The sequence below is a fragment of the Aegilops tauschii genome, chromosome 3 (assembly GCF_002575655.3).
Source record: "Aegilops tauschii subsp. strangulata cultivar AL8/78 chromosome 3, Aet v6.0, whole genome shotgun sequence".
In the NCBI taxonomy this organism is placed as follows: domain Eukaryota; kingdom Viridiplantae; phylum Streptophyta; class Magnoliopsida; order Poales; family Poaceae; genus Aegilops; species Aegilops tauschii.
Window position 1 is genome coordinate 339,562,878 of NC_053037.3, and position 22,476 is coordinate 339,585,353.

General features: G+C 45.4%; 1 protein-coding gene across 1 annotated transcript; it reads left to right on the forward strand.

Annotated features, from left to right (window-relative positions):
- The first annotated feature begins 9,146 nt into the window (after positions 1-9,146).
- Positions 9,147-17,456, forward strand: LOC109763517 (probable plastid-lipid-associated protein 14, chloroplastic). Its single transcript, XM_020322363.4, has 13 exons — positions 9,147-9,630; positions 9,729-9,772; positions 9,850-9,928; positions 10,033-10,155; positions 10,387-10,569; positions 10,652-10,738; positions 11,470-11,576; positions 11,673-11,760; positions 15,676-15,756; positions 15,846-15,922; positions 16,036-16,171; positions 16,361-16,423; positions 16,710-17,456. Exons 1-13 carry the CDS (start codon positions 9,376-9,378, stop codon positions 17,334-17,336), a joined length of 1,950 nt encoding a protein of 649 aa, XP_020177952.1. The 5' UTR covers positions 9,147-9,375; the 3' UTR covers positions 17,337-17,456.
- The last annotated feature ends 5,020 nt before the right edge of the window (positions 17,457-22,476 follow it).

Sequence of the window (22,476 nt, forward strand, 5' to 3'; positions counted from 1 at the left end):
ACAGGCAACCCAGAAGTCCTTTACCGCGGACACGGCTATTCGAATAGATGATGTTAACCCTGCAGGGGTGTACTTCTTCACACACGCTCTCGCCACTTACCACCATGTACACGTCGTGTATCTCGGCAACCTTCAAGCGGAAGCCTGGTGAGGGAGTCGGCCACGACCTGACTAACCACACAAGTCTCTAGTCCAGGTTTATCGCCTATTCGGGTTCCATCCGCAAGGAGATCCGGCCGGGGTGTCGCTCACGACCCCTAACGATGTGAGTAGGGTTCCCAAGCCCACCATTCGGGTGCCACTTGGTACACCGTGCCACTGTGCCTAGTCTGTCCCAAGCCCACCTGTACGGGGTGCCACTTGGTAGACTACTAACACTACCTACAAACACCAGAAACTAGTTGCAACTCCTGGACAGAGATGAGGTTGATTAATAAGTCGAGAGAGCTTGGAGCACCCGGAGCCCAATGTGTGGTAGTAACTTTTCATGGATCACAAACACAGAACTTAGTTCCTGAGGACGGCTGCAATGAGACAACCCACCATGTACTCCTACATGGCCTCTCACTGCTACCTTTACCAAATCGTGTTCACACACTTAGCTCTCAACAGTAGAACATGTTCACACACCTCCGATTCATCCCCGATGAATCAGACCTGACTCAACTCTAAGCAGTAGCAGGCATGACAAACAAGCATGAATGAGTAGGCACATCAGGTCTCAAACAACTCCTACTCATGCTAGTGGGTTTCATCTATTTACTGTGGCAATGACAGGTCATGCAGAGGAAAAGGGGTTCAACTACCGCAGCATGTAACAGATGAATCGTTGTTGTCCTAATGCAATAAAAGAGCAGGAGCAAGAGAGTGGGATTGTATCGGAATGAACAAGGGGGTTTTTCTTGCCTGGCAAAGTGGTCGAGGGGTACTGCCCTTCAACTGGATACTCGTGAATATCCTCGGGAGTAGAACCTACCACGGAGATTACACCGGTAACACAATCAATACATGGCGATATGCAACAATATGATGCATGCACATGACATGGCAAAATGAGTGTGTTGGGCTAATGCAATTACAGCCAGATGGGTTTGAGCCATTTTGAACCAAAGATTCAAAGTTCAAACTCATTTGTGATCTTAAATAGTGCTTATCATGTTTTGCACTAAACAGCAAGTTAACTTGTTTAAACATGCATGAAACCAGTACAGATGGATAGATTAGATTTTTCTGATCATTTTTCATATATAACACTTTGCATTTGGAGTTACAGATTAATTTCTATGAATTTTTGAAGTTAGCACTAATTTCTGAAATTTCCTGAATAAGAATAAATCCAGAAAATGACTTATTGCATCAGCAATGCGTCAGGGTGATGTCAGCAGGGTCAACAGGGCTGCCCCGGGCCAAACCTGCCTGGTGGGACCCGTAGGTCAGTGACACAGCTCTGGCTAGAGTCACAGACAGGTGGGGTCGGGTCAACGGCCACGTCAGCATAGTCAACACTAACACGCGGGCCCACTGTTGTTAGATTAAACTTAATCTTATTTAGTTAGCCGGTTAGTTAGGCGGTGGGGCCCGGCTGTCAGTTTCACCGGAGGTTTAATTAGTGGCGCAATTAGCCGCTAATGACGTGCCCACGTCATCCAAAACGGCGGTTAGCCGCCAATGCTAATCGGGACACGCGAGGTTGCCCGTCCGGCCAACTCCGGCGACGGGAGCTCACGCGGCTGGGTCCTGTAGAAGCAGCGCGACAAGGCGCATCGACCAGTGGTGGTGGGTGGTGCTAGGGTGGCCGGAATCACTGACGACGGTGAGCGGGGCGGCGGCCGGAGCTACTGCCTGCACGGGCGCGGCGCTAGAGCAAGCGGGCGAGCGAGCAAAGGGGCTAAGCGGCCTCCTGGGGTCATTAGGACCTCGATGCAGTGCAAGGGTGCGGCTGTCTCGAGCTCAAGCCACGACGGTGACAAGGACGCCGACGGTGAGCTCGGGAGCTTGCGGGACGGCAGCTACTGGACGCGCGCGAGGGAAAAGGCGGAGGGGAGAGGGTCAGTGGCTCACGGCAAGTTGGCCGGTGCAGACGGCGGGGCCGGGGGAGCGTCGGAGCGAGCGGGGCGGCGAGGCGGATCTCCGGCGGCCGATGGCGACGAAGCGGAGCCCTCCGACTTGTTTCCTTCGGCCTGGAGACGTGGTGCTCGACAGCGGAGATGCCGGACACGGCGGCGCGGCGAAAGGAGGACGGTGGCCACGCGGGTGAAACACGACGACGGCGGAGCGCTCTTTGGTGAGGTCGGGGAAGGAGGCTAGAGGGCGAGGGGGAGAGCAGAGAGTGAGGGAGAAGGACCAGGGGGCTCGGGGCGTCTCCAGGCGCTCGGTCGAGGACGGGGGGTGGAAGTAGGAGGTGGCGTCCGGTGCGCGCGCGGGCGACACGCCTCTGCCTTCTGGCAGAGGTGGGAGACGAGTGGCAGTTGCCAGTGGGCTGGGCCGGCTGGAGGAGCTGGGCCGCCAGCTGGGCTGCTAGGCAGGTAAGGCCAGGTAGGTTCCTTTTCTAATTTTGTTTCTGTTTTTCTATTCTTTTCTCTGTTTTGATTTAGTAGTAAAATACCAAACCATTTTGTAAAATGCTGAAAGTATTTGTGGGCACTTTTGAAATTATTTCCAACAGCCCTCAACTAGTTTCACCATTATTAGAACATTTAAACTATTTATAGAATTTAAATGCCCCAATTCAAATATAATATGGATTAATTCAAAAATCCAGAATGTCCTAGAAATATGTGCACCATTTTTGGAAGAGGTTTTTAGCCAATTCAAAAATGATGAACTTTTCTGCAGGGCATTTGGGTTCATTGAAAATATTTTTATTGAACCTAGTTGAATTCATTTGATGCTAGGGTTTCAACAATCCCCATTTCAACTTTCAACGAAAATTAGACATGATGCATGGATGCTTGTGCAACTAATTACAATCAAATTCTAGGGCTGTGACAACTCACCCCCACTAAACAAGAATCTCGTCCCGAGATTCAAGACATGAGGTAAGAAGACAGAGGGGACACAAAGCTAGCACAATCTCCATGATCCAGGTTGCACTTCATAAGAAAGTTGATTTGATCATCCTCTTTGTCTCGACGTCTTGCTCTGAGAACTCCATCCAACATGACAACGAGAAGAAAGGGAAAACTCTAGAAGAATCGATCTTCTCAAGATCAAGCAACTCAGGATCAACTCACGGAGTGAGACATAGGAACATCTCTCGAGCTGAGACACAAAACACACATCGAGAGGGAAGGAAAGAACCGGATGACGAGGGTTCAAGTTGGTAGGCAACGATTCCACGCTTGAGTAAGATGGTGCATGGTTTTAAAGTAGTAAGGAGATAATTGCCATGATTCCATAACGTGACACCTTAGGGAAGGTGACTCGTAGAATTATTCCCTTAAGTGGCAAAAAGAATTACTTTTGATGCATAGATCATTGGAACTCTTCATACCAACCTGAGGCAATTCAGAAATGATCGTTTTAAGGAATTCGAAAGAATGGCATACTTAGTTTGGAAAGGAAACTAGAGTTATAAGACAACTCGGCAAACGGAAGGCACATTCCAATTGATACCAAGGATATAACCTAGTGTCTGAGCATGCTCTCAAGAACTTGAGCATTTCCATAATCATCAGGTCTTACCAACATCCGTGCCGAGGATCCTAGCAACACATCGTACTACCATGATGAATAGTGATGGACGATGCAAATGCAAAGGAAGGCAACATTTTCCCGGATTTCACCTTAGCGATGCCAAGGAAACGAAATCTGGATGATTGACCGAGAGACATTTAGCACTCCACTTCTAATGTTCTCCTTGATGTACCAGCTTAACCCAATACCATTCGGTATCTGGAACATCAAGTAAAGGTCTGACTTCGGAAACTCAAAGAACCCATAAGGAACAACTTATGGACTAAGTCATACCAACTCCTCATGGAAGAATGGCCAAATTGCTGACTCAAGATACTACAATAATAGATCTCCCGGATAAGTGCGTTGGCCAAGACATCCACTTAACGGTTCAAAAGACCAATATTATAATTCTTGGGAATGTCCCAACCATCATATCTGCCTGAGATTCAGCTTCGGTTGGTAACAGGATATTTCAGACGGCATGTCCGAAAAGGAAAGGTTGCAACGCAAAGCGACGAGATGACGTTGCGAGATTCTCGGGAAATGAACTATGATAGCAAGCCCCAAAACATGAGCTGGTTCTGCTACACACATGTGAACACGCTGTCCTAGACAAGCATGACCACATAGTAGTCTTACAATAAAACACTATCGAGTTGATGTTGGGAACCATCATTGAAGATAACGAAGTCTTGTGCATGTTCGTCTGGGCCCTTCGGGAATAGCATTTGAACTTCTTATCCTTGAACAAATCAATCAATGGCTTTGTGTGCTAGGAATACATATGGAATGGAGATGATCAGTCTATCAAACCATAGAATACTTCGCACATGCGTGACTGACTTGGGACGATTCCAGAGGAGGCAAAACAAACTTTCTCGAATTCACAGCGGCAACTTACATCCAGTGCACGTGAATTAGAGGAAGTCACTTCTTTCGTCCAAACATATGCTTCATGAGCTAGCATGAAGAAATGCTTTCAAAAGTTTCCAACACTAGCTTAGTGTTCAACATAAATCATGGAGGAGATAAAATCCTGCTGATGGGCTCAACAACAAGTCATCGGAATGACAATATAAATGGAATTCCATAATTATGTGAACAAGGACATAACATTAGTCAGACCAAAGGATGTAATGGTGTATGCTCGAGGGATCAACCACGGGTAAGACAACATTACGAGCACCGTTGGTTCTGATTTGATTTGAGGATAGCCCACACTCAAATCAAAGTTTCGACAAGACAGTAGATCCAACAATTGATCACAAGGATCAATCAATGACGATATCATCTTTCTTCAACACACATATACAAAGAGATATCCCTTTGGAATGAACTAAGTCGGACAAGCTTCCATCTTCCAACTCTCCAAGTTGTTGTTTAGCCCAACCAACTAGTTCAGGGTATCCGACACAGATTCTTGGAGAAAGAGTGGTTTATAGGAAAACCATTTGATCACGAGCTCAACATAACGGTCAGGGGACAACCTGGTGATACTTCCAAGAAGATATTCGGAAAATCATGGTCCACCGATATGTTATGAAGCTCGAGAACAATCTTGCTTTTCAAGGCAAGATGATATGATCAAAAGAGCGAGTGATTGACACAATCCTAACTCATTGATCGAGGAGTGCACCAGGAAAAATGGACTAGGTAGCACAATCTATCTTAGAATGATGATTCAATAACCAACACGCTAAGAATGGGAATATTGTTCATTTACCACCAAGCAACGAGTTGCTCGGAGTATTGATTTCACACATCACAATTCACTTGTCGGCATTCCGGTTACAACAACACGAGGACCGAGGAATGAATGATGATGGTGAGAAGTACCACTGCATCAAGAATTCATAAGAGATGGTGCAATTCCTATGATATTCTTGACATAAATAGGGTAATACTCCAAGGTAGAACAAAACAAAAGTTGGTTTGGCATTTGATCTGCGGAATACAACTACTTTGACCCAATCCTAGAAATGGATAAGATACTGGAGTTTGTTTCTCCTAGTCATTCTGAAATAGAACGGATTGATGACCACAGTAATAATATGCACCGATGAACACAGATGCACGACATACTCTTGACTATCAACTGATAGATGAGGGTCAGAAAACAACGGAGGAGGAACAACTCGAATGAACATATATCTTTCTGAGTTGTGGATGCATAGATTAGTATGTCGAGCAAAGCTCAACATTTCTTTCGGATAACCCATGCAGAAAGGTAGAACTGGCAGATTCACATTATAGAATGGAGGACTCATCAAGAGCACTCTGGTTGTGATCTTTTGGTTCAAAAGAACTTCCGCCAAGGATGGTTCATGGTATTAGGAAGAATGATATACCACAGACCTCGAAGACTATCACAAGGTTACTAATATCCTAAAGGAACTAGCAAACACTATCAACATGAAGTAAGTAGGGTGAATCTCGGGTTCAAAAACCCAAAGATGGAATACCCACTAACTAAATGGCATCACGGGATGCTTTCGAGAATGATGGCCAGAATCATCACACTGGGAATATAAAGCATTGCTAGATTAGTGGGTGGTTCTCTAGGATGCCTAGGGTCATAATAATGGCTTCAACATATGCGCCGAGGCAACAGAGTACCTCAACGCACCGATTTAGTGTGGTTAACCTGGCCTAAAAAGACATCGGAATCAGGAAGGAAAGATTAGCAAATGCACCAGATTGTTTAGAAACCTGGGATAACTCGGACAGCATAACGGCTGTAAATGCTCAAAAAGATTTGAGACATCCTGCAAAATGATGGCATAACCACTTAGCATCGCAATATCAAGGTTCCGAAATCAACTGTTATCACACGGAGGTAGGAGAAACTGAACTGAGACTTGAAACCAACAATCCTATAAGTCTACAAATTAGTAACACGTGATCCTGATAGATAGATGAGAAGGCCTAGTTTCTTAACCCCGTAGAAAAGATGAGGGTGACTCAGATCAGAAGGGCATAAGGTAAAGGAGTAAAAAGAGCCTTACGTTCCCTTACACAATCAATTCCCTTATATAACTAAAGCATTTCTAGACTCAACTTCGACAAGTTTGGCTTGGTAATCCTACAGGCAGTCAGGCTCTGATACCAAAGCTGTCAGGACCCCGATTCTAAGCCACATCGATCTAGCATGTAACACATCATATCACTTTGCGGCCTCACGCACGGTATTCCCACGGGTGCCACCTTACCTGGCCCGGGACCGTTTGCGCCTTTTGGCTCACGTATATGATAGTGTCGCTAGCATCCATATGACAGAGAACTCGGGCCGACATGACTAGTCGTGAAACCAAAGTGGCGCTAACTTACGGGGACAGGCATACATGAACCAGCATCGAACGTGTCGGTCATCAGCGTGTGAATCCGGGCTGTAGCAACTGGGCTAACAGGACTCCGGGAACCCGGGCTGTAGCAGGCTAGCAGGACTCCAGAAGTCACCGCGTGACATTTCCCCGAAGGGACAGACACAGGAACGAAGTGGATCACATGCCGGCCAGTCTAAGTGTTCCGGAGCAGTAGTAACTAGGCTAGCAGGACTCCGGTAAACCGGGCTGTAGCAAACTACCATGGCTCAGTGGAAGCACTAGACTACATTTTTCCATAAGAGAGGCTACCAAGGATAAACAACTAGGTTGTCGGATCCCACACATACCAAGCATTTCAAATCATACACACAATATGCTCGAAATGTGCAAATACAACATGGCATCACAACAAAACTCTACAACTCAAAGTATTTATTCATTAGGCTCCGAAGAGCCAGATATTACAAACATGGGTCTCATGACCCCACATACAGAGCATACAAGCAACAAGCACATGCGAAAGCTTAACTTGTCTGAGTACAGACAACTACAAATGGAAAAGGCTGAGAAAGCCGTGTGTCCACTAAACCGTGGCCGATGCCCCCTGCCACGCGCGCGATCTGAGTCATGCGTTCTGATTGGCCAGAACCCAAACCCCACGGATCGTACGTCGGCACCGTTGGATTCTTCTTGATCGAACGGCGATCCTCATCCCTTTCGACAACACATGCAGTTCCGGTTGTGATTTTATTTATATCCATGAATTGCACGTTGCAAAACAAAAAACACGCTTCATGCTGCCTGATGTTCTGGCCCAATCTGGCCGCAGTCAACCCTCCCGGGTTCGACTTGCCACGTCCACAATCCCTATTTGAAACACACTCAAGGTTTAAAATAGCGGAAATGTTAACGCCCACACGTGTGGGCATTAGCCATCTCAACCACACGCCTCCATCGCCGTCCAGCAGTATCTGCACGAATCTTGGCATGTTTTGACTGATTTTGTGTGCCACGTAGGACAAGGCGTGTGTGTGGTGTGTGAGAGAGGTCGCCCACACATCCGTTTTACCACACTGAGGGGCCGATGTATGGGCGTTTAGCAGTTCGCCCACACACCAGTTTTCAGTCACGCACAAGGGCTAGTGTGTGGGCGTTTGCCATCTCGCCCACACGCCCGCCTCCTCTCCCACACCCAAGCTGCCAGTTGCCATGCGTTTTGCAGTGTACATGGCAACTGCCCTAGTGTGATTGCAAGAAGATGGCAACTCTCTCTTTTTTTACCCCGAACATGTCAGTTGCCATATATTTTGCATGGTACATGGCAAACTGCCCTAGCGTGCACGTAAGCAGATGGCAACTCTTTCTTTTTACATGGCAACTGCCCTAGCGTGATTGTGAGCACATGGCAACTCTCTCTTTTACCCGAACATGTTTTTTTGCCATGCTTTTTTTTAGCGCTACATGGCAACTGCCTAGTGTTAGTAGGTGGCAACTCCTAAAGTTTTGAAATCATGGCAACTGCAGTAGACCAGACCACACATGGCAACAGCTGTAGTTGTCCAAAAAAATGGCGATCTGGAACTTTGACCTGAGATGGCAACTGTAGCTGTCCGACATGGCAACCGTAGTTCAGCGACATGGCAACTGCACTTAAACGAACATGGACGAGGGTCCGGCCCATGGCAACTGCGGGCGCGCGGTAAAGTGTCACGTGGGGCGTGCGGGACCACGAGGTACGAGGCCTGACGTACCGGGCGTGTGGGCGTTATCTATTTTGCCCACATGCACGCGTGTAAGCGGGACCGGGAGGAAAAAAGAGAGGCGTGTGGGCACTAGTTGTTTTGCCCACACGCCCACACACAGGCGTGTGGGCTGGTCCTCTTAGGCATCACACAGAACGTGTGGGCAAATCCCTTAACGCCCACACGTGTGGCAGTTAGCGGCGTCCTAAAATAGACCGGGATTAAATAGCTTAGTGTGCTGATTTTAGAGATTTAAAATTCAGGGTTCGGTTTAGCTTCCGTCTGCAAGTTTAAGGTTTTTTTTTTTTACTTTTTCCCGGTAACTTCACTCACCGGTGGACCACTGCCTGAAGAATACTCCGTCTCACTGCCCAAGTGGCAGAAACGGTCAACACCGGCGCACGGCCGAGCTGGTGCACCATGCCCAAAGAAATCGCACGCCCGGTGCCGCCGCACGGTCGCTGCCGCGGCGCGGGGTGAGGCGAGCGCGCGCCGAGCTCATGGCTGTACGCCCGCGCCGCTTCCCCGCACGCAACCGCCTCGCGCCTCCTCCTCTTCTTAAGTCTTAACGCGCCCCTCCCTCCATCAGTCCACTCCCCCAACCCCCCTCCCTCCTCCACCGCAACGGAACCATGGCTCTCGCGGCCGCCGCCGTCGCCGCCGCGCGCCCCTCCCCGACCGGCTTGCCCCGCCCGTTATGCCGCGCCTCCGCGCATCCGTGCCGCCCTCGGCGGTTCCGGCTGGAGGCGAGCTTGTCGGCCTCCACGCCGGCGCCCGCGCCGGCGACAGCGGACGAGGGGGCCGCTGCGGGGCCGTGCCCCGTGGTCAGGTTCGACATGGCCGACTTCACTGTCGCCGACCGCGTCAGCGTCGGGCTCCACGGACGGGTTGGTGTTTAGCCCCACTGATTCGCTCTCCAACGCGCTAATTCGGTCGCGCTTCTCCCTTGTTGCTAATAATCGGCGATTTGCCTTTTCTGCTACAGTCCGATGAGATGATCTTCGAGGCCACGGTGCGCGATCCTAGCAGGTCGGTCAGCGGCATGGAACACACTGGACAGTACGAATTCTTTGAACCCACAATCATTACCTTTTTTTTTAATTCAGTGAGCTGTACGGGTCGACGGTGGTGTTGCGGCAGCTGACTAGCTCACAGGCGAAGCGGAGGGGCCGCCGCGCGCTAGAGGTGGATTTTTTTTTCCTGTTAAATTCTGGTGCTGTTTAGTGCGTTTGGAATATATGGGGAACTATCTGGCTGAGCACGACTGGGTTGTGTTCGTGTTATCACAGGTGCTCAAGAAGCTGGCCCATCGCCAGATGATGTACCACTCTTACGCGATGCAGGTCCATGGCTACGTCACTCCGAGCAAGGCCATGGAAGAGGGTGATAGTCCGCTTGTCTTGGTGCACGGGGTTAGAGCTTTTGCCTTAATTTCCTCGAGCTGACCTTGTTTCAAGTTTAATGTGGAAGTAGGAGTATCATTTTTCATGATCTCATTTTCATGTCAGGGCCTGCCTGGGTTTAGCCGTTTAGGGGTGTTTCTAGTCTAGATGTAATTGCTACTTTAGGTTTGTTTGTTCTTGCTGGATTGAGCAATGTGCTGGTATAATCGTTATTTTACAATAAAAAATATTTTAATGCAGTACCATGGGAGTTACTCCTTGCGTCACTGGTTGCAACTCTCGGATTGGCTTCCAACCTTGGAAGCAACATTAGCATTGGATGAAGAACAAGTAAGGAGGGTAGGAGATGATTCGGTTGGAGGGCCTGCTGTAACTCGGCAGCTGCGTTTAATCAGGATATTGATGAGAGACCTTCTGATTGGTGTAAGCTTCAAAAGTTAAAGATTTTTTAATGTTAATCAGTTACCAGTTGATCTAGACTGAAGATATGTCTTACTTTATGCAGGTAAATTATCTGCATAGCCATGGAATGGCGCATACTGAGCTTAGACTGGAGAATGTTCATGTAAGCCCAGTAGACAAGCATGTCAAAGTAAGCACCATTTCCTTATATTCTTGTTACACAGGTGGTTGTATTATGTCCTTGCAATCATGCTTAGGTTACTGGGAACATTAATAAATCAATGTCATTTGGCCCATTTCATGTAATACAGTTGAACTACTAAAGATAACATTCCCGTTTCATCATGATTTTGCATCAGCGTGTATTAATCATTTCCGTTTAACCGTGTATTCATATTTTGATTTGCTGACATAAGTGAGATCGTGCTCAGTACAACTCTCTAGTATATTTTCCCTCTATGTGTTGATTGATGACAAAAGTACTATGTCATCCTACTCTGTGCTTTTTCTGAATCATCCATATGAAAAGAATTAGCTGCTGCCTCAGATAATAGTAGGTGAGGCGTTCCGAGCAAGCCATTCCTCATGTAAATAACTGAGTACGACATTTGAGTGCATTCTTTAAGCATGCCGGTATACATAAGTGCACTCGTATCACTTGCCACATGTGTATTCGTCTTGTTAAGGTACAAAATAATTGAACTGAAAACCTGACCCCAGGTTCCACTGATGAGATGGAACCAGGGAGTGATCTCCTTGTTTATCTGAAAAAATAAATTTTAATCAAACCAGACCATAAAGGTAATGTGTGATTAAACCCTGCAAAGTTTGCACATTCTGTGTGTCCCAGTGTTCCGTAGCTTTCATTTCATCTAAAGTTAAAACGGTCGATCAATTTCATGTTTTCTTCATCATTTTTAGGTTGGTATTCTTGGGAATGCTGTTGATTTTCATGACAATGACCCCAGCAGCAGTGCAGTAGCAAGTAACAATGAGAGGCGGAAAATGATGATAGCATTTGACATGAGGTAGGTTTGGGAGCTTCTGTTTACAGTTAACAGTAGTTAATATGTACACATATATACTAGTATTAGATAAAAAGTATTAAACTGTTTTTTCTCTAGATGCGTGGGCTTCATAATGGCAAAGATGGTTTTGAGAGAGCTCATGGATTCATCGACATTCCAAAAATTCAAGTCATTCTTGAATAAGGTTTGTCTTGTGCATCTTTTTGAGTTATATCGTTTCTGCCATATTTTATTCCCTCCTTGTCCTTGCAAATATTTGTGTTCATCATTGTATTACAGTTTAGCACTTTGCATTCTAACCCTGAAGGTTCAGGCTGCTATTTGGTAAAAAATGCATGGAAATAAAGAAAGAAGTTAGGGAAATACCATCCTAAGCTAATAATAAGGCATATTTAATGAAAACATGGCCCCCATTTCTTGTCGAATACACATATTTTTTGTTAAAGATAAAAGGACAAAACAGCTATATAATTACAAAGTCACAAGGACAAGGACATGTCGTTCCTTAAGGTACAACAACAACAACAAACAACAACAAAGCCTTTAGTCCCAAACAAGTTGGGGTAGGCTAGAGGTGAAACCCATAAGATCTCGCGACCAACTCATGGCTTTGGCACATGGATAGCAAGCTTCCACGCACCCCTGTCCATAGCTAGTTCTTTGGTGATACTCCAATCCTCCAGGTCTCTCTTAACGGACTCCTCCCATGTCAAATTCGGTCTACCCCGATCTCTCTTGACATTCTCCGCACGCTTTAGCCGTCCGCTATGCACTGGAGCTTCTGGGGCCTGCGCTGAATATGCCCAAACCATCTAAGACGATGTTGGACAAGCTTCTCTTCAATTGGTGCTACCCCAACTCTATCTCGTATATCATCATTTCGGACTCTATCCTTCCTCGTGTGGCCACACATCCATCTCAACATACGCATCTCCGCCACACCTAACTGTTGAACATGTCGCCTTTTAGTCGGCCAACACTCAGCGCCATACAACATTGCGGGTCGAACAGCCGTCCTGTAGAACTTGCCTTTTAGCTTTTGTGGCACTCTCTTGTCACAGAGAATGCCAGAAGCTTGGCGCCACTTCATCCATCCGGCTTTGATTCGATGGTTCACATCTTCATCAATACCCCCATCCTCCTGCAACATTGACCCCAAATATCGAAAGGTGTCCTTTTGAGGTACCACCTGCCCATCAAGGCTAACCTCCTCCTCACACCTAGTAGTACTGAAACCGCACATCATGTACTCGGTTTTAGTTCTACTAAGCCTAAACCCTTTCGATTCCAAGGTTTGTCTCCATAACTCTAACTTCCTATTTACCCCCGCCCGACTATCGTCAACTAGCACCACATCATCCGCAAAGAGCATACACCATGGGATATCTCCTTGTATATCCCTTGTGACCTCATCCATCACCAAGGCAAAAAGATAAGGGCTCAAAGCTGACCCTTGATGTAGTCCTATCTTAATCGGGAAGTCATCAGTGTCGACATCACTTGTTCGAACACTTGTCACAACATTATCGTACATGTCCTTGATGAGGGTAATGTACTTTGCTGGGACTTTGTGTTTCTCCAAGGCCCACCACATGACATTCCTCGGTATCTTATCATAGGCCTTCTCCAAGTCAATGAACACCATATGCAAGTCCTTTTGCTCCCTGTATCTCTCCATAAGTTGTCGTACCAAGAAAATGGCTTCCATGGTCGACCTCCCAGGCATGAAACCAAACTGATTTTTGGTCACGCTTGTCATTCTTCTTAAGCGGTGCTCAATAACTCTCTCCCATAGCTTCATTGTATGGCTCATCAGCTTAATTCCACGGTAATTAGTACAACTCTGAACATCCTCCTTGTTCTTGAAGATTGGTACTAATATACTCCGTCTCCATTCTTATGGCATGTTGTTTGCCCGAAAAACGAGGTTGAAAAGCTTGGTTAGCCATACTATCGCTATGTCCCCGAGGCCTTTCCATACCTCATTGGGGATACAATCAGGGCCCATCGCCTTGCCTCCTTTCATCCTTTTTAAAGCCTCCTTGACCTCAGACTCCTGGATTCTCCGCACAAAACGCATGCTGGTCTCATCAAAGGAGTCGTCCAGTTCAATGGTAGAACTCTCATTCTCCCCATTGAACAGCTTGTCGAAGTACTCCCGCCACTTCACCAAGAGTTGGCCTGCTCCGTCCTTGATGCATTTGACTTGACCAATATCCCTCGTCTTCCTCTCTCGGATCTTGGCCATCTTATAGATGTCCCTTTCGCCTTCCTTCGTGCCTAACCGTTGGTATAGGTCCTCATATGCCCGACCCCTTGCTTCACTGACAGCTCGCTTTGCGGCCTTCTTCGCCATCTTGTACTTCTTTATGTTGTCTGCACTCCTATCCAGGTATAAGCGTCTGAAGCAATCTTTCTTCTCTTTAATCGCCTTCTGGACATCATCATTCCACCACCAGGTATCCTTATCTTCGCTTCTCCTTCCCCTGGACACTCCAAACTCCTCCGAGGCCACCTTACGAATGCAAGTCGCCATCTTCATCCACACATTGTCCGCATCCTCTCCTTCCTCCCAAGGGCCCTCCTTAATGACCCTCTCCTTGAACGCCTGAGCTACCTCCCCCTTGAGCTTCCACCACTTCGTTCTAGCGACTTTGGCACGCTTATCCCACTGGACACGAATCCGAAAGCGGAAGCCAGCAACCACCAGCTTATGCTGAGGTACAACACTCTCTCCAGGTATCACCTTACAGTCTAGGCACGCACGCCTATCTTCTCTTCTCGAGAGGATGAAATCAATCTGGCTAGAGTGTTGGCCACTACTAAAAGTCACCAGATGTGATTCTCTCTTTCTAAAGAGGGTGTTAGCTACAATCATGCCGTAGGCTAGAGCAAAGCTTAAGACATCTTCTCCTTGGTTCCTGATGCCATAGCCAAAGCCCCCATGCGCCCCTTCAAAACCTGTGTTAGATGTACCTACGTGGCCATTGAGGTCTCCTCCTATGAAGAGCTTCTCGCCAATCGATACACTCCTAACCATGTCTTCCAGGCCTTCCCAGAACTCCCCCTTGGTGTTCTCATTGTGGCCTACTTGCGGCGCATACACGCTGATAACATTGAGAACTAAGTCCCCAACTACCAGCTTGACCAGAATAATCCGGTCCCCACGTCTCTTGACGTCTACCACTCCATACTTGAGGCTCTTGTTGATCAAGATGCCTACACCATTTCTGTTTGCAGTCCTCCCCGTGTACCACAGCTTGAAGCCAGTATCCTCCACCTCCTTCGCCTTTTGTCCCCTCCATTTGGTTTCTTGGACGCAAAGGATATCAACATCTCTCCTCACCGCTGCATCAACTAGCTCCCAAAGCTTCCCTGTCAGAGACTCTACGTTCCAGCTACCTAAGCGAATCCTCCTAGGCTCAGCTAGCTTCCTTACCCTTCGCACTCGTCGAGTCAAATGCGAAGACCCTTGCTCATTTTCCACTACATGCGGGCGCGGATGTAGTGCGCCACTAAGGATGCGACGACCCGATCCTCGCTCACTTGCCACCGTATAAGGATCAAGATACGGCGCGCCACCGGGGTGTGACGGCCCGGCCCTTGCCCATTTTCCACCACACCCGGGTTCCCATGTGGCGCGTCGCTGAGAGGGTTACGCCCCAACGAAAATCTTTTGGGTTTCATCTCCATTAGAGTGGCTGAGCTTTTACGTTGGCTCGCCAAGCCTATCACAACCCTCCTCCTTTACCCGGGCTTGGGACCGGCTATGTTGAGACAACATAGGCGGAGTTATGTCGTTCCTTAAGGTATTCTACCAATTATACAAACTAAGCAGTTCGTGCCTCATTCCCTTCTGGCGGTCGGGCATGCCAACATGGACTTCATAATGTTTAATTAATATTGGAGATTCCATGTTGCTAAGTGTTCTGTTGCAAGATCATGGATGTCCTCTGACTTAATTTTATACTCTGTTTAGTTCTGTTTGAGATCTAACACCACATGTTTTTGCAAGCGATTTCAACTCTGTTAGTTTCTAGAAATATCAATGGTGGAACTAAAAAAGCTATGACTTCATGATCAGTATCTCATATTGCAGGGAAATGATCCATCATGTCTGCGTGAGTTCCTTTTACCGATTCTAAGCCAAAATTCTCCATCTGGGAATATTGGTCTGCAGGTAAGAATTTGTATTTACGGTATTACCGTCAGCATATTATTTCTTGAAGTTGTCTGATGATACTGGGGTTTACTCTTGCTATTTCTTAGATGCTAGATAGGCACTGGGGTGCTGGTTGGAATCTTTTGGCCTTATTACTGGCAACAAAATCTGACAAAAGGATAAGGTAAGACTAGTCCTACTGTTGGTAAGCTAAAGTTGCAGATTTACAACAGGTTTGTATCTACATTAGATGAATAATTGGAAATTCTCACTTTGCTGTATCAACTTAATTTACAGTTGTGTCGATGCACTGCGTCACCCCTTCCTTTGTGGACCTAAATGGCGTATAAGTCCAACAGTGAATGTCGTACGCTGGGGCTTGGGATCTACTGCTGTCCGCCTGGCTGAAGATTATATTTATGGGCATCATCAGGTATTATTTTTGTCGCAAAAAATGGATGACTCAACCTGCATCTCCATCCAAATGTTCACAAGATGCTTGAGTGTCAATCCAAAATGAACCTGATATTTTTACTGAAAGCTATCATTTGTTTGATACTTGTATGAAGAAGTATGGTGGAACTCCAGTTAACTTATTAAGCTTCCTTTATCATGTTTACAGCGTAGACGGTTAGCATATTTCATTGAGTTGATGGAGGTGCTAAACCCTAATTCAAGTACAGAGGTAATTGTTCCTGCTCCAGGTCCTGATAATTATGAATACCATGCGAGGTGAACTTTGTTCTGAGCTAATTGTTTACCTGGGGCATAGTTTCTTCATTACAGCAATTGTTAGGGTGTATGTGTGATAAGTTCACTTGATATATTCGTTACATTCTGAGTGCGTGTGTCCTCAGTATAAGGAAGTCGAGAGAGATCATATATATTTTGTATATGTGATGGTTCTACTTAGTTGGTATCAATCTATTTTCATTTATTTCATATATTCCTTTCTGCTTTTGTTTGCTCAGAATTGGCTTCGCCTCCTACCTGGTCGCTGGTGCCTCTTATACTGCACTGGAAGGCACATCGGTCTAACACTTCGTCAGCCTACCCCCAGAGTCCTCATCAGTGATGCGTTCCTCACATTCGCCGAAGCCCCAGAATCTGTGGATCCCATTTTATCTCTGACCTCAGATATTGGTTTCAAAATCATGCCGGAATCCGACTGGCCCCACGACAAATCTGGAACCGAAGGAAATCTGTCAGTTACCACATCGGCAAGGATAACTCCTGGGAGGATTTACACCAATGCCGAGGATGGTAAAGAGAGTAGTAGTAGGATTACATCTTCCAGATATCTTGGCGGTAAATGGGGAAAAGCCGCAAAGATGAAGCAACTGCCAGCCAGCCTCCCCACCGCTAGCGTTAACGTGGACGAGAACGACGTCGACGTGTCCATGAGTTGCGGCTCAACTTTGAAAGTCAAGTCTGCACGCAAAGTGCTGCAAGAGGTCCGTACGCAGACGCCACCGGAGATGTTCGACCTGTCAAAGATTGTTTGCGGTACATACATTGATTCAAGGTTGATGGTTCTTCGCGGTGTTAATGGGTCGGCTTTACTTTTCGTTAGATCAAATCGTACGTCTGACCCCTGAGGAGCATATTTGTAACCCATTGTCTCCTGTAGCATTCTTGTATTGTAGGTGTACATTATTCATTTTTAGCAAGTGTACATAATAAAGGTTCTAGAAAAAAATCAGAGTGTTATGTTAAAATTATACTAGTATATTACATAGACTGAGATTCTACACAATCTTGAGAAAGGGACTTTTTTCTGTAGAAACACACATGATTTTATACTCACAACCATTACAGGTACACAGCTTTGGATCCATGATCCACGAAATTAAATTACAAAGTAACTTCTACAACTAAAAGATACAATAAAATATCCTGGAGGCTTCCTGACTGTCTACTACTATAAGGTTAGTCTGGCTCCAGCAAGGGAGGGGCGATGATGGCGGTGCGCCTTCGGCTCACTCCAGTGCTTGTAGTCGTCGTTAAGTGGTCCACGAACTTAGTTGTAATTTTTATTATCTTTGGTGTTCTTTGGATTGCCATGATCGAAAATGAATATATTAAAAGTTTCCCATGCAAAACAAAAATACCATGAAGACTGCGGTTAGATGGGAATAGCAGTATTGAATTGCCTATCCAAAAGATGAGGAGTCGTGAGCAATGAACGCACTTGGACCGGGGATGATTTTGTAGAAGTGCAAGTCGTCGAACCACAAAATTACCACAATGTAGATGAAATATTCAAACTCCAGGAAAAAAATAAACAAACAAAAGCTGACATAATAACATAAACTCGTCATATTCGAATAATCATCTATACGAAAACGCATGCCTCTCTAGCCTATGGCACTGCCACAAAGAACATAGTTAATTGCTGAAAATCACCACATTTGTGGTTAGGATAACGGACCGCCACCATTTTTTTTGTCAAAAATCACAAAAATACACCCCTTCTACGGCAAGTAACAAATCGTACTAATTCAGAACTGATCCGCGTCTAACAGTGGAACTCGCCAGTTGGCCCCACATGTCAGGCTGATTTGGCATGCCTACATGGACAATACGCTGAGGTGGAAGATGGCCCTACCAGTCTGCCCCTCATCTATTTTCACCCATTTTCTATTCTTCCACAGTCAACGGCGGCTGGAGGCAGCGGCGCTGTAGCCGGAAGTTGGGTCGGCGGTGGGTTGGACGAATCGGAGCTCCAAGGACAGAGCGGCGACGCGCCTCAGGGGAAAGATGGTGGATCCCAGGAGCCAGATGCTCCTGGGATCCACCATATGTTTAGGCCATTGTTTTAATTACTTTAGGGCATTTAAACACCTTGCAAAAATGTTGGTTCACCATCAATATTAACAAATGAATAATTGCCACATTATGAACATTTTATTTTTGATATTTGAAAACTTATATAGTTTGACTAGATTTTGAATTTTGAATTCGAACAGGATTGAATTATCGCGAGATTAACAACAGTAATCGTGGTGATGTGTCATCATTAATAGAGGGTTACTGTAGCTTAATTATCCGGGCGTCACATCCTCTCTCTTAGGAAAATAGAATAAAACAGAAAAAAAACCTCCATCTCCATGATGGAGCACAGAGATCCCCAGTCTCCAACTTATGGTCTGCGCTCATTCACTATTTGCCTCCATCCTTCGATTTTGAGGCATCCATTTGGTTGATTTTCGGTCAAGTATGTATATTTAAAACTGGTCCTCAAAGGGGAAACAATTGTCGTCTCACCTTCGACATCCATCAGCAGAGGCACAACAACATTTGGGAGCTTCTGTTGAAGAACATAAACCTCCTTATATCTTCCTCAAAACAGCTACCATACCTACCTATTATGGCATTTCCATAGCCATTCCGAGATATATTGCCATGCAACTTTCCACCGTTTCATCCCTTCCTCTTTGGGGAAATACCGATGTAGCTTGAAGCGACATCAATTTCCCCCTCCGGGAGGGAAGTTCCCTCGGCGGAATCGCTCCGCCAGAGGGCAAAAGTGCTCCTGCGCAAGTTTCGCCTCGAGGCGGCGGCGCTTCGTCCCGAAAGTTTTTTCTAGGTCAAAATGACCTATATACCAGAAGATGGGCACCGGAGGTGTGCCTGGGTGAGCACAACCCACCAGGGCACGCCTGGGTTCCCTGGCACGCCCAGGTGGGTTGTGCCCACCTGGTGGGCCCCCTCTGGTTGTTATTTGCTCCAATAATTCTTAAATATTCCATAAAAAATCTCCGTGAAGTTTCAGCTTGTTTGGAGTTGTGCAGAATAGGTAGCCTGACGTAGCTTTTCCACGTCCAGATTTCCAGCTGCCGGAATTCTCCCTCTTGGTGTGTACCTTGCAAATTATGAGAGAAAAGGCATTAGAATTACTCCAAAAAGCATTATTATGGATAAAAACGTCATAAATAATAGTAAGAAAACATGATGCAAAATGAACGTATCAACTCCCCCAAGCTTAGACCTTGCTTGTCCTCAAGCAAAAACCGAAATCGAAAAACATGTCCACATGATTTGAGAGAGAGGTGTCGATAAAAACAAAATACAGACATAGAAGCATCATGTTGATTATTATAACAGCAACAAAATTAAACATAGGACTTTTGTCATAGAACTTTTATCATATACTTCTCATGAATAAGTAATAGTTCATCACACAATCGAAGTATAAAGCAAAAACTCTATTAGAAACCAACAAACTATGTTCTCAGTCAACTTTGCAACTACAATTCATCATCTTTTCAGGAAGGGTCACGTGTCGGAGCCTTTAGGCAAGTCCACGTACTCAACCATCATATAGTCTTCTATGATTGCTAACACTCACCGCGTACACATGAGCAAAATGTTTTAGCCGGACACATAGAAAGATAGGGGCTTATAGTTTCGCCTCCCAACATATTCACCTCAAGGGTGATGTCAACAATAATAACTCATGCTATCTATATTCAACTGGACATATGTGCCTAGATCTTTCCTCACCACATGATGCTTGCCAAAGGAGAAAAATAAAAAGGAATAGAAGGAAAACTTTGACTCTTGGCATAAAAGTAAATACATGAAAGTAAAGGATAGGCCCTTCGCAGAGGGAAGCAGAGGTTGCCATGCGCTTATTTGTTTGTATGCTCAATCCCTTAGTTCAAAAGAATGTCACATTGTATTGCCCCTTAAGATGACAACCTTTATTATGCAGTCTGTCTCTTTTATTCTTTGTCATCCAAGTTCGTACAACGCTCGATTTTCTCTTACACTAAATGACCTCACACTTTTAGAAGCAATTTCTATTGCCTTTTTGCACCGATGACAACTTACTTGAGGGATCTTGCTCAATCCCTAGGTAGGCATGGTGGACTCTTGAAAATAAGATTTGGGTTTAAGGGTTTTTGGATGCACAAGTAGTATCTCTACTTAGTACAGAATTTTTGGCTAGCAAAGATAGGGGGCAAGCATCACATGTTAAAGGATCTATGACAATATGACTTCTATATGAATATAAACAAACATAAATCATTAAGTTGTCTTCCTTGTTCAACGTCAATAATTTTGGCATATAATATTTTGATGAGGGCTCACAATCACAAAAGATTTCTAGGATAGTATATTTATATGTGGATCTTCTCTTCCCTTATTAATTATTTCATGAGTTACATCATTGACTAATGCTATGTTTGTCAATCTCTAATAAAATTTTCTACTTATGGTTTTCCTTATGTGGTGCCATCACCTACCATAGGATTAGTATATGATGTTATTGATTTATTTCCTTTCTTTCCTTTCTCTTTTTCCTTCTTTATTTGCAACATCAAAGTAAAGAAAGCAAAAACTCAAACTAAACTTCATTATATAACTTGCACACGATTACAAGGATGGATCACTGAGCAAACACTCAAGGAAGAAAGGATTGAACTAACTTTTATTCATCCAATGCAAAAGATCAAACTTAAAATAAGTAAAAGCAAAAAGATAATGGGATGATACGATGCCGGGGCACCTCCCCCAAGCTTGGCGGAAGCCAAGGGGAGTGCCCATACCCGATACTCAATTCTCTTTTGGTGGTGAAGAAGATGGTGGTGGTGATGACAATTGTGCCTTCAACTTTTTCATATTGTAGTTGAGGAGAGCAATTTCCTCTTTTAAATCATCGACCTCCAACTCCAGCTTCAAGATCTTGTCACATAAATCTCCTTTGCTTTTTTGCCGAAAATGAGAAGGAATAGATCGGTTATTAGACCGGTTAGCTCTCTTAGGGAGACTGGACTTCTTGAACTCTACGTGCATATCCCCAGGTTGAGGTAGAGGAACATCCTCCTCCTCCGAGCTTGAATCATCAACCCTCATCAAGTGAGCATCCTCCTCGTCATTGTCCATCTCGAGTTTTATTATCCTCTTGCATAACGCCTCCATGCTTTCATTTTTTGAACCGGGGAGGAACCGATTCATCTTCATCTTCTTCGGAGGTCCAGCTATAGTGCTTCTCATCCCCATAGGATTTGGGGTTTGCGATGAGATCGGCAACATAGCTCTCGCCCTCAGAGTCCTGAGATGACATATTTTCAGATCTAATAGGAAAACAGCAAGAAAAGAGAACAGAGGATTTCTCCGTGATACGATGGTTAACAGGTTCGGGAAGTATATATAGAATTTTTATCTTGGAGGACAAGCATACGGGAGAAAAACGAAGTACGGGAGGTGTCCCAGGTGGGCACGCCAGGCAAGCCTGGCGCGCCCTGGTGTCTTGTGCCCACCAGGGGACGCTTCCTGGAAGTTTCTTTATTTCCAAAATTCTTAAATATTCCAAAACTAATAAAAAATATTTTTGCAGATTTTTCGGAGTCCGTTTACTTACCGTATCACGTACCTCCTTATTTTCACGATTCTGGAGTGTTCCGGAAGGACTCTTTTATGTGTTCTTCCGGTGTCAAAGTTTGGATAATATTACTTTCAACATTAATGGGCGTACCTGAGATATAATGTTTTATTCGTTGCCCATTGACAACCTTCGGGTTAGTACCTTCGGGATTATTTATTTTGATGGCTCCAGAACGGTAAACCTCCTCGATGACATATGGGCCTTCCCTTTTGAGAGGAGTTTTCCTGCAAAGAATCTGAAATGAGAGTTGTACAAAAGAACATATTCTCCGACTTTAAACTCACGCTTTTGGATTCTTTTATCATGCCATCTTTTTAACATTTTCTTTGAATAATTTTGCATTT

Coding starts and splice junctions, on each gene's coding strand:
- LOC109763517 (XM_020322363.4), top strand. CDS start 9,376: ATGGCTCTCGCGGCCGCCGCCGTCGCCGCCGCGCGCCCCTCCCCGACC. Junction 9,631..9,728: donor GCGTCGGGCTCCACGGACGG/GTTGGTGTTTAG, acceptor TTTCTGCTACAG/TCCGATGAGATGATCTTCGA. Junction 15,923..16,035: donor AAATCTGACAAAAGGATAAG/GTAAGACTAGTC, acceptor CTTAATTTACAG/TTGTGTCGATGCACTGCGTC.